The 12,767-nt window shown below is 34.4% G+C and overlaps 2 protein-coding genes across 6 annotated transcripts in view; both read left to right on the top strand.

Annotated features, from left to right (window-relative positions):
- LOC120774072 (uncharacterized protein DDB_G0284459) overlaps positions 1-12,767 on the top strand; it is a 147,609-nt gene that overhangs the window by 63,424 nt on the left and 71,418 nt on the right. The window lies entirely within an intron of this gene.
- On the top strand, positions 10,255-10,852 carry LOC120774073 (serine protease inhibitor Kazal-type 2-like). Its single transcript, XM_040103391.1, has one exon. The coding sequence runs from the start codon at positions 10,412-10,414 to the stop codon at positions 10,649-10,651; it is 240 nt and encodes a 79-aa protein (XP_039959325.1). The 5' UTR covers positions 10,255-10,411; the 3' UTR covers positions 10,652-10,852.

The following is a 12,767-nucleotide window of genomic DNA, read 5'->3' as shown; positions in this document are numbered from 1 at the left end:
AGGCCCCTACCCTTTGTGAAATTAAAAAAAAAAAATCGTTTTTCTCACATTCCGATAAGTCCACACCTTTAAAAATAATATACTAAAACATTCAATAAATATTTCGAATATTTTTTGAGCTATAGTCTTCTAAAAAGTAGCCGTTCAGCACAGCTCAGTCAGCTCAATCAGTTTATCTTTAAGGGGTTACAAGTATACAGTTAGAGGGCCGAAAAAAAGCGAATTTTCCTGATTTTTTTCTGAGAAAACTTTTCAATTTATTGATCCAAAAATATGTACACATATTATGGTATCTTTTAAAAGTATTCTAAGACTTAACATTAGTAAAAACACTTATTTTGAATGGAACTACAGCTGATATCCGGGAACTCCTCTCAAAAAAGACATTTTGCGGTGAACACTATATCGCTGAACTGAATCCTCTGAAATTAAAAAACGCGTACAGATTTCGTTTAAATAATTTAATCTAGTGAAGCAAATGAAAGGAATAAGCAAAATAAAATTTTTTGTCAAAATGGGTGTTTCCAAAAACAAAAATACGACTTATGACAAAAATTTCGGCATTAGATTGTTTACAAAAAAATATTTATCGGTGAGAAAAAGTCTTCATTTAATTATTAAAAATTATATTTAAAAAGCTTGTGTTAAAATTAGAGACTATTTGGTTTAGCCTTTTTCGAGTAATGTTGCGTTTAAAGTTTGACCTTGTACTTCCAAGCACTCTGAAACGCCTTTTCAAAGTTGCGTGTAACTTCGAAAATATTCACCGAAACGATATGAAATTTTCTGTGTGTTTTCTTAGATATATGTATGTACATCAAGAAAAGAAAATAAAAAGAATCTTTTTTTTTAATTCTAACTGTATGTAACCTCTTAAAGCGTTTTCGCGAGTTTCGAATTTTTTGCGGCGATTACTCGTACTCGAAGACAAATCACCCGTTTAATATTAAATTTTTTCTGCATGTTCTGTATAATCCTGGTCTTCATACAAGGGCCAACCAGTTTCTAATCCAATCAAAAACGAGTTTTAATGTACCCAAAACGATAAAAAATAAACGCCGCCATTTGTAAATTTTTGGATTTTTTTGGGATCATAAGTCATCGTACGGGCAATATTATTTACTAGACGAGATTTTTTTAGGCTTCATACTAAATGTCCCAAAATCACGTTAGCATTGGAAGACCTTTGTTTGGCGCGGTCGGAGTACGCGTGTCACTTAAAAAATATTCATTTTTTTCTTCAAAAAAGTTTCTGTATAGTCCTAAAACATGTGTTAATATACCCTTAAAATTTAAAATAATTGATTTAGTAGTGTTTTATGAATTTCCAAAAATCTCCTCTGTTAAGGCTGTCACACTAGGTGTATCTTTAGTTATGCAAAAAAGCCATTTTCACTTTCTGAGTAAGATTTTTTGACTGAAGTAAATTAGCATAAAATTTAATCCGAATTTTCAATTTCTTCGAACAGTTCTATGTTTATTTTTTTCCATAGTTATAGCAAAGCTCATACCTTTGTGAGTTAATTGCCGAGATTTGCCTCTCTTTTCAACAAGTGTAGAATTATTTTATCCTATTAAGACCCAAATAAAAACGTGTAGTGGAAATGTGTTAGTACTTGTATATAATTCATTTTTGCTGAAATGCGAAATTTGTTTAAAAAAAAGCCTTAGACTTTTTGTTACGAAGTTTTCCTTTAAATTTTCAACACATTTTATAGCACCAAACTTAAACTGCCAAACTACGTATGACCAACTGCATTTTCAAAGTTAATTTTAAAAGTAAAACTTTTGACCCCAAGAGTTATCAACTGGTTATTCAAACTCTATTATCCATTTCCACTTTTTTCTTCTAACTTCCACATGAGTATTATATTTATGGAGTTATATCAAAATTGTTTGATGTTTTTGCAGTTGAAAAAGGTAGGAAAAGGTAAGGAAAATATAGCGATTTGCTTCTTCTTTCACTCATTTTTGAACATCTGTAACTTTTTTTCAACTTCCCCGAATTTGTTTTGGTTAAATGCAGCTTAAAATCTCACCTTTCTAACACTATATGGTATGACACAGTGTGATTGGTAGCTCTGGAGATATACGACTGCAACGACATCTAAAGACGAAATACGAAAAGACTTTTTGGATTACCCAATATAATTTATATGTAAACACGTTATGCACGTATAAGCACTTCTCGCACTTTTAGTTTTTTACTTTAGTTGCTGTTACCAACGAGACATTCAAAGTCAAAAAGCTTGTTTTGAATGAGAATAAAGTTCTTTATCAGTTCATTTCTGCAAACCTGTCTGAGAATGCGAATAAATTTCATTTGTAACATTTCTATGCCACTGTTTCTCGGTCACTTCACTCTTAATTTTCAAATCGCAAGTTTTTACTGTTGACACTCGCCAATTGCCAGTTTTTCACAACCTTTTGCATGCGTATTTCATGTTATAGACTTAAAAACTGGCCGTCGCGAATTATATGCAGCGACCAACAACAAAGACTGGGCAAATAAAAATGATTGCAGACAGACTGGCGATTATTCATTACCCGTTTGACAGCGACAGTGACAACAGGAATTATAAGCAAGAAGAGAAAACAAGCATAGAAATAATAATTTTAATTACCCCAACAAACAGTCAAATGTGGCGAGAAAAACAATAGAGAAAAACCAACAACAATAAGACGTCTTAAGCGTAAGATATTTAATTTTTTTACTACCGCATGTACATACGCGCACACACTCACACATATGAATACATAGTTGGCTGCAAATATAATGACCTGGGCGCCTTTGCGCCTGCGCGTCAGTTTGGTCTAACTGCACATGGCGACAAGTCTGTCAAATAAAATACTGCGTGCCTAGCATGAGACTACGGAAGTCTGCGCATAGTTTGTTGCGACTAAACATACACACACACACGCATAATTACGACTATCTGTGCATTTGCATACATACTATTTCACTGTGTGTGCGTGTGTGTGTGTATGTCACTCGTCAATTGCCTTTCTTATTTCTTCTTCTGGTTTCGCTGTTTATTTGCTAGCTTATTATTTAATAATTACCTCAAAAGCAACAGCAAACATATTTATGTGTAACGTGTGTGTAAATAACCGCTTGCATTTCACATGCGCGTTGAAAAGTGTAAAGCTTACTAGTAACTTAAGCGTTATTTTGGTGCTTTTGTCTTTTTTTCTTACAAGCGCCACCTTTAATTGCCTTACGCGGCTGTTTGACCGCCTCGCGGAAAGCGAAAAGCGGAAAAGCAAGAAAATCACTTTCAATTGTTGTCGGCGAAATTGTCAAAACATACTTCAACGTTGCGCTGCGATGTCGCTGAGGGCGTGTCATAATATTACTTGTTTTATTATTATATTTTTTGTTGTTGTCTTGTTTTTCGTACCGCATATTATTGCACTCAACGGCTGGAGAGTTCTTATTAGTGGTCGTTGAGCGCGTTATGGAGGCATTGGTAATAAAATTTCAAAAAATTAATTGTTGTTAATGATGTACACAATGCTTTTACTCCTTGGTAATCTCTTATGTATAATTATCTAGACTACGACCGAAACTTTTACTGTTCAAAGGCATCAACTTCATGAATTGGGGAAAAATATGAATATGTGCGATTTTTTTTTTCAAAATTTTAACATTTATTTACTTAAAAGAATAATAATGTGGCTCTTTCAGAAAATAACGAGAATTTTCTGTCATAGAAAAAAAATATTTATTAATTCGTCTGCTTTAATGCTGTCGCCTTCAAAATACTCTCCATTAGAGATTATGCATTTATGCAAGCGCTTCTTCAATCGATGAATCAGGTCTCAAACCAGATTTTTGGGATAACCTTCTGCTCTTTCAGCGATTTCAAATTGTCCTGTAAGATGACCGTTTAGGGGTTCTTTATTGTTTTTAAAATAGTAAAAAGTCACACGGAGACATATTTGGCGAATGCGAAGGCTGGGGCATCGTTACAATATTGTTTTTGTTCAAGAATTCACGAACAATTAACAAAGTGTCAGCCTTTTAAAAACGAGAATCACCAAACTCTTAAAGTAAATCTAACCTTAGCGGCTACAAACCCGAGAAATTTTAAAAATTCTAATGTATTGACATACTGAAGCTACAACATTTTCCCATCTTCTGGCATTATGCGGATTCCATCCCAAAAAAACTGCGCCAGCTTGTGCTGCTGTGAAACGTGTGCCATTGAGGGCGTTCTGCATCGATTTGAACAAATGGTAGTTAAAAGCTGAAATCGACTTAAAATATTGATTATAATTTTGCATATTCTTGCCACCACTATTCAAAACTCGATTTAGTATCTTGTCTTAAACAATACCTCGTTAATTCCTTAAATGAAACCTACCTTCTCTAAAAAAAGACAGGCTATCATGAATTAACCTTCAAACTTTGTTTTATTGTACAGGGGGATCAATTTCGAGGTTCCCAATTTTTTAAAAGAAAAACCAGAAAAACTTTAAATTTAATAGGGAATGTTTATTATCATTCCAAAGAATATTCTTTGGTTCATCCATTGAGTCGAATTTTCGATAAATCGTTCAAGCCTTTCGACTTATAACTGCAAATGACACACGTATTGTTTTGCTTCAAGGCCTGAATCGAAACGCGATTGTCCGTATAGACTTTAGACTTTACATATCCCCACAGGAAAAAGTCGATTGGTGTCCAAACTACCGACCCAAAACATGAAATTATCTGCTCACCGAAGTGTTCTTTCAATAAATCCATTGATTGATTCGATGTGTGGGAAGTGGTGCCGTCATGTTGAAACCAAATGTCACTGAGATTAAGAGCTTCAATTTCAAGCATCAAATAGTCGGTTATCGTGGCGATATAACGGTCGCCATTGACGGCTACGTTCTCACCGGCATAATTTTTGAAGAAATATGGAACGATGATTCTACTGGGCCACAAACCACATCAAACCTTTGTTTTTTTTTCTGGATAAAATGACAGTGAATTTCTTCAGGTTGTTCTTTTTCTCAAATGCGGCAATTTTGCTTGTTTACGTACCCATTGAGCCAGAAATCGGCCTTATCGTTCTGTGCCAATTTATTAGATTATCATTTGTCTTCTTATTTTACCGTCTATTACAATGTATCTAATATTAAATAAACTTATTTTCTCCGAAGTTATTTCGTGGCTGAACAACAATTTTATAATTACCACAATTTCAATCTCGATAAAAGAAACTAACCTCGATTTTCGACCAATTTTATGTATTCTCTAAAGCATTCATAGCTTAACTGAAATGAATAATGACCAAAAATGGGTTAATGAAAATTCGAAAAACTTAGAAATAAAATTTAAAAAACGAAATCGTAAATCTTGGCCTCGTTCAATTTAATGGCGCTCGTAAAATCAAACACCTTTACGACGCGCACCAAAGAGAAAAATCTTAGCCGCCGCGAACGGCGCAGCAGGAAAAAGTGCAAAGTAGCAAAGCTGGTTATTTTATATATCGATCGATTTGACGATCGATTACAGCAAATTAATTGCATTTTAACAGCAATACGTACCGAAAGCGGCCAGTTGCTCCGAGCTTAAACTGTAGCAAAAGCAACTAGGAAAAATGGTTAATGAAATAAAATGGATAAAAATGGCATGAGCCAGCTATAACTTTCGATCGACTGCTAACGAGGGAGCGTGTGGTGGCAGGGAAGACATTGTTGTTTTGAGCAACAACAAGAAAACTACAACAGCTGGTAGTGCCACGATCGGCTATCATATGCGCAACATCTCCTCCAGCGAACCAAGGCAGTGCGCGGAGTCAACAACACTTGTTAGTTGCAACAACATACCGAATAAAGTGAACAATTGCTGCTACTGTTGCTGCACACACCACTTATATACATACTTATATATAAATATATGTATTTATACTGCCACATGTCTATGCCACGCAACGGCGAAAGGCGTCCGCTGGTGTTAACCGGACGACTGGACTCATATACATAGCGACGGTGGCACAGGTCGCAGCGCCATGACAGCCGTCAATACATGTACGGTGTGAAAACACTTTCTAATGACATTTTAACCAGTTCAAATGTTTTTGCGAAAATTGTTATAAAAATAATGATGATAGCGCAAATGTATGACCACATAAGCAATTAATTACTACTAAACGCAATGCAATTAAATGGTTATAACACCATAAACATTTCAAAAGCATTCATTCGATTAAACCAAGAGGAAGTGTAATAAAATGTAAAATAAATAAAAAAAACATCATTTAAATATAAGCTGATTTTAAGATGGCTGCGAACTACCTAACTCATCAAAAATGTCAAACACTTTGTATTTAAAATGCTTTAAAACGCATGTTTGTTGTTGGTTTATAACTTCTCTACTCGCGATCGTATTTCTAATCAAACTTGAACAAATTTTTTTATTTATAATAATCTTTAATGAACCAAATATATACCATTTTGGTCTCTCACTTTTTTGCCATTTTTCCACTAGAGACATTATTCCATCGGTGTAAATCGAAATTTCGAAATTTCCAGAACGGAAGCGAGCGAACCATTGTTGTGCTACACGAACTGATACAGCATCGTCTCCACAAACTTCACAAATTTCCTTCGTGGCTTGCGTGGAATTCTTCCCTTTTTATACAAAACTTTCAGAATAGACCTATTTTCTTCATTATTTTCATTCATTTTTGAACAGCTGTAACTTTTTTTAAACATCCCCGAATTTAATTTTTTTTTTTGTATTTTATTGGGTAACTGAAGCTTTCCCTCACCATATTATATGACGCAATGTAATTGGTAGCACTGGAGATATACGACTGCAACATCATCTAGTGACAAACTACTAAAAGACTTTTTCGACTACCCAATGTATATGTATGTATATATATAGCGTGACGAGCTGCGTCGATTAACTATTTTCGTCAGTCTATCCGTATAAACGCAATCTAGTCCCTCAGTTTTTGAGTTGAAATTTGGTTCGCAACATTATCATATTATTTCTCCGCACTGCTGATATTAAACCACTATGGTATACATATAGTACCTTACAAACTAAACGATAAAATACAAGTTCTTGTAAGGATACCGTTTTGATTGCAAACATTTTTAATCGTAAATATGATTTCCATGTCTTCCGGATTTTCGAGACATATGTTGGTTTTACTATACTCTCGGATTGACTTCAGCTGATCAGTCGGATACCACCCTCTTTGGGAAATCTCTACAGCATTTCAAGCAAATGCTTTTGAGGAGAAGCTGTTCTTTCATTGATGAAATTCATGGAAGCATGCTTCATAGAGCCTGTGCGCCATAAGATTTTTGTGTTTCACAAAAAAATTTTTTATTGTTAAAAAAAATAACTATCACAACAACATGTTTTACGACTTTACGGGACTTGAAATATGCTATTTTGTTAAATTCACCATTTAATTGAACTAAAGCGAAGCTGAAAAATCAGAAATATCAAAAAATTAAAAAAGAGAGAAATTAATGCATTTTAATTTCGATATTCAAGCAGGTAACACTATCAGCGGCAGGTACAGCTATTCAGTCGGTTTTTGAAAGAAGATACCCTTGGTTGTGTCGAATAATAAGGGTTGTTTTAGTATATATGTGTTTTATATAAAAGAGACGGTGAATAAATATAAATGCAAAATACAATTTGTACAATTCGAATCAACTTTGTTGCTGAGCATATTGGTTCTTGTTACAGCGATAACAGCCAAAACTCAGAAAGCCGTACCTGGAATAATGACGCCGAGACTATCACCCTTCTGTGATTGTCCACGGTTTTATGAACCAATCTGCGGCACTGATTCTTTCACCTATTTAAATTATTGCGAATTCAATTGCGCACTGCTCTATACGATCAGCAATGGCCAAAGCCTGTATATTAAGCAACTGCAAAGATGTGATTAAGCTTAAACTAATATTTAGTGGTTGAAATAATAAAAAAAAAAACAAAAAACATTATATATAAGCCATGATGATGTTAAAGGTTCGTTTTAATATAATTTAATAACATTTTGCTAAGATTCCTTAGAAAATTAAGGACAAAAATTAAATTTATATTGAAAAAAAATATAAAGAAATAAAATAATTCTGAATAAAAGGCCTTTTTAAATTGTGTTGAAGTTTTTATTGAAACTTCTAAATTTAATTTTTTTTGCAACTTTACGGAAATGCCTGATTTTAAATTAAATATGCTTGAAAAAAATATTAAATATTAATTAACCGTAAAATTGGAAATTAGTGAAATTGATAAGTGCAACCAAATAGCAAAAACAAAGTTTGCAATTTTTTATTTATGTACTTACATATAAATTTATCAATACCGAGTGGAACACTTCAGTTAAAGTTGTTACAAAACAGTCTCTAGTTGCCGCCACCAACATTATGCAATGAAAAGTCAAACGCAAATTCTACAACTGATCAGACTTTTCCTGCTGAGCACATCGATGCTTGCTACGCCGACGATCGCTACTACAGAGCACGAAGAAGTCTCGGAGAGATCAGTTTGTATGTGTACAAGAGAATGGAACCCAGTCTGCGGCAGTGATGGTATCACCTATGGAAATCCTTGTCAATTTAATTGCGCACTTTTTAAAGAAGAAAATCGGGGTAACCTAATTATAAAGCATCTTACAGCATGTAGAGATTGAATTTAAGAAGAGTACAATTTTACATAGAATTTGAATATACTAGTAAATAAATAAACAAAATTGTAACATTTTGGTCGACCACTTTTTTGTCATTTTTACGCTAGAGACATTATTCCATCAGTGTAAAACTTTCATCAATGTAAATCGAAATTTCAAAATTTCCAGAACGGAAGCGGGCGAACCATTGTTGTGCCACACGAACTGATACACCATCGTCTCCGTAAACTTCACTAATTTCATTGGAGTCTAGCGTGGCATTCTTCTTTTTTTCAACTTCCGCGAACTTTTTTTTTTTTTTTTGGTTAAATGAAGCTTAAAATCTTGCCTTTCCAACATTATATAGTATGATGAAATGCGATTGGTAGCACTAGAGATATACACTTTCAACGACATCTATTGACAAAATACGAAAAGACTTTTTCGACTACCCAATATATCTCTTACTTTGGCCGATGTTTTCGATAAAAATTCAACTATACGCTCTGAGGTCTACATATTCGGTACCCAGGAGCTTGAGCAGTTTTAGTTCCATAAGGTGACATATTTCATTATATTAATTCCTTCTTGATTTGTACACAAGAAAGTAAAAGAATCGAATGGAATTTAAAATTGTGTTCTATGGAAAGTAGGCGTGGTTGTACTCCGAATTCTGTCATTTTCAAACTGTAATAAGTATAGGAATATCAGTAGAATATCCTATACCGAATTTGATTGAAATCGGTCGCACGGGTCTCGAGATATGTGTTTTCCCTAAAAGTGGGCGGTGCCACGACCATCGTCCAGTTTTGATCCCGACTCCATTAAAGCCGTGTCATGGGGTTACCGTCCCATTTCCTCCATTTTTATACTGTCGGAGGAGTTCTCATAATCTTGTATCTTAACTAGTTTCAAAAATATGTACATTAAACTTATTAGAAGATGGGCCACGACCACTTTTTCAAAAACTTTCGCCCACAGGTGCCCGTTGGTACTGCGATCCTTAGCAGGTGCATTTCTTACAGATCTTTATCTCGATTTTGATCGGCCAGTTTGTAAGGCAGCCTCTGTGATCTGAACCACTTGTTCGGGAATGGTAGCCAATTCTAAAATTCGTAAAGATATCTCCTCCTATAAACAAGTTTTCTATAAGAGGACTTGATATTGGCAAACTTAATTTACCCTCTTCAACATATAATTACCAATCACAAAATCGTTTCTAATTATCGGGCCAGCAGTCTACATGCATATTAAGCATTTGCATGGCGGATATGCTTGCGAATGTCATTAAATATTCAAGAGTCATTGAATGAAAATTAAGGGAATATTGGAATTGTAAAAATCACAGACTCTTAAACTAAACGTGCATTGAAGTGTCACGCCCACAACAACATACTTATACTTGCTCAAACACACAATGTAATAAACGTATTAAATTGAAACGCTAGACTATTAAATTTCAAGAATCCCCATTCGGGCCCGCATAAAAATCCCCCTTTTACTTCGCTATGTTTATTGTTTACTAATTACCACTTGGTAGTCAACACTTAACACCCTTGTGTTGGTTCTACGATCGATAAGAACCGCAAACGTATTTTCATACGAGTACTTAAGCGTATAAACTTATCAGCGCTAAGCAAGCGAATTCAGTTGATTTTCGAAACTACGTACGCGAAGTTAAAATTTAGAAGCGACCGCTGGTTGTTTAGAACAAGCCAACAACAACATTATATAATAATTTACATAGACGAATATATATATACATAAATCAAAACGAAATGCAATTCCTACGACTCATCACATCTTTGCTGCTGGCCGTCGTGCTACTTGCCACGCTGACCGCCGCTGCACCAGCTGCAGAGAGCGATGGACCCTTCTGCCCCTGCCCACGCAACTACGATCCAGTCTGCGGCTCCAACATGGTGACCTATTCGAACCGCTGCAATTACGATTGCGTGCGCCGTGATGCGGAACGCCGTGGACGCAGTCTGAATATGCTGCGCTCTGGACCGTGCTAAAGACATACAAACGAACCATAAATGGGTGTATTGATTTGAAATGAGTTTTAAATAAAGCTGCTTGTGACAATGTTGTATGTGCATTAGAAATATATAAATTAAATAATTGTATAACCAGTGAGCTGGGCGAAAGTGCTGAAGATTTTATATATGTGAATAATATTAAATAAAAAATAAATTAAATATTTTACCTGTGAATAAGAAGCATTGTTTGAATTTATCGAAGTTTCCACAGAAATTACTCACCATCGGCCATAAATATTGTGCTCATTTGTAACTGTAATGACTGTTTTCGTTTGTGTATGTGTTTATGACAACAATATCATCAATATGTGGCGGACTAAATGCGTTATCAGCAAGCATATCGTTATCGCAGCGATAATATTTTAATATACACTGTAAATACGTTTATCAGCGAAATGCCAATAATAATAATAATTGTTATGAACTATTATACTGAAATATGCGTTGGACGCATCCGTCGATGTAGTGTGCTGCTTTAATCACCTTCAGTGTAATATTAAATAACTTCTTACACATATAATACCCTTCACAATTGCATTTCTATAGCATAACAGGGTGTATAAAGATCATTAACTTGATTTTGATCGGTCAGTTTTTATGGCAGCTATATGTTGTAGTGATCCGATCGGAGTAATACATTCAAAGATTGTGGCGTTGCCTTGGAAAATAATCCCTGCCAAATTTCATGAAGATATCTGGTCAAATAAAAAAGTTTTCCTTATAAGGATTTGATTAAGATGAGCAGTTTATATGGCAGCTATATCTTTTAGTGATCCGATATGACCGATTTCGACAAATGAGCCGCTCCTTGGGTAGGGAAATGTATTTGTAAAATTTCAGATCGGCATCTCAAAATCTGAGCGACTAGTTCACCAAAACACGTATGAACAAACAGTCAGTGGAACAATGCTAAATCGACTTAGCCAGTACTTTGTAGGGTTCCTACTGGGTTGTAACACCCAAATAAATGTTAAAACAAAACTGCTAAGGGAACCAAGAATACTTTATTTTTTTTTACCTAAAAGACGTGCTCTTTTGTAAGCGAGTTGCAGAAGAAAGCGCAACTGTTGACGTTCAAAGCTATGTTATCTTCTTTATCGTTGAATTATTTGCAGATTTTTACTATATTTGCTCAAGAAATTCCTAATATTTATTTTTCCCTCCGCCACACTACATTTCTCTACACTCTTCACTCTTCTCTCTACAGCTTTTAAGCAGCTTGACGTAGTCTGCAACTTTTTTAGTTTTTTTCCAGTTTTTCTTGCAAATTTATATCTATAAAAATTATTATTTTTTTTTTATTAATAGAAAAGAAAGAATTCGTGTTTCCGTATGAGACATACATATTTGATCACAAGTATTTCACATTCGTTCATTTACCCAGTTGAGGGCAACATTCGATTAGCAGCGAGTTTATGGCGATAATTTTGAATTCGTCAGAAGTCTTTTTTTACTCATTCTACGATTTTACACACACATAGCTAATGCATTAACAATATTTTCAGAATGTGATGAGTAATATTTATATTTGGCTAATCAACAATAAGAGTTTCAATAAGATCTAGAAATCTCTTTTACAGACTCATTTTGATTTTTGTATTAGTTGTATTAGAATTTCTCAAAAATTTGCCTAGAAAATCGTTCTCAAATTGTACGAACAGAAAACGTGGTATCATAAATTTATCTTAGTATACATAGTTGTAGAGATTTTGAACTTGGTATCGATGTTGAATGCACTATAAGTATTTGTCGTCGCTATGTTGACCTCGCTTAAACATATAGTATAACCTTATACACTGCTAGTCTTTATAAAATCTGAACTTGAAATCAGTCATCGTTTTCTGCACATTATAAAATTTTGAAATTATTTTCAAGCACATGTGTTGACCTTTGGCAACAAAAATGTCCATTCAGCGCATTTGGCAGATTACGCATTCAGAAACTATGTATAGTATACATTTTATTTTTCCAAACTGGAAGTACTGACTATGCAGTGATAGTCCGAGTAAAGCAAAGAGCTTATCACATCAACCTTGAAAACATATTGTATTGAACAGTGATAAGGAAATTGTGAATTATAGAAATGATTACT

The sequence above is a fragment of the Bactrocera tryoni genome, chromosome 4 (assembly GCF_016617805.1).
Source record: "Bactrocera tryoni isolate S06 chromosome 4, CSIRO_BtryS06_freeze2, whole genome shotgun sequence".
Taxonomy (NCBI): Eukaryota; Metazoa; Arthropoda; class Insecta; order Diptera; family Tephritidae; genus Bactrocera; species Bactrocera tryoni.
Note: the sequence above shows the minus strand (reverse complement) of the source record. Positions and strands in the feature narration are given on the sequence as shown.

Coding starts and splice junctions, on each gene's coding strand:
- LOC120774073 (XM_040103391.1), top strand. CDS start 10,412: ATGCAATTCCTACGACTCATCACATCTTTGCTGCTGGCCGTCGTGCTA.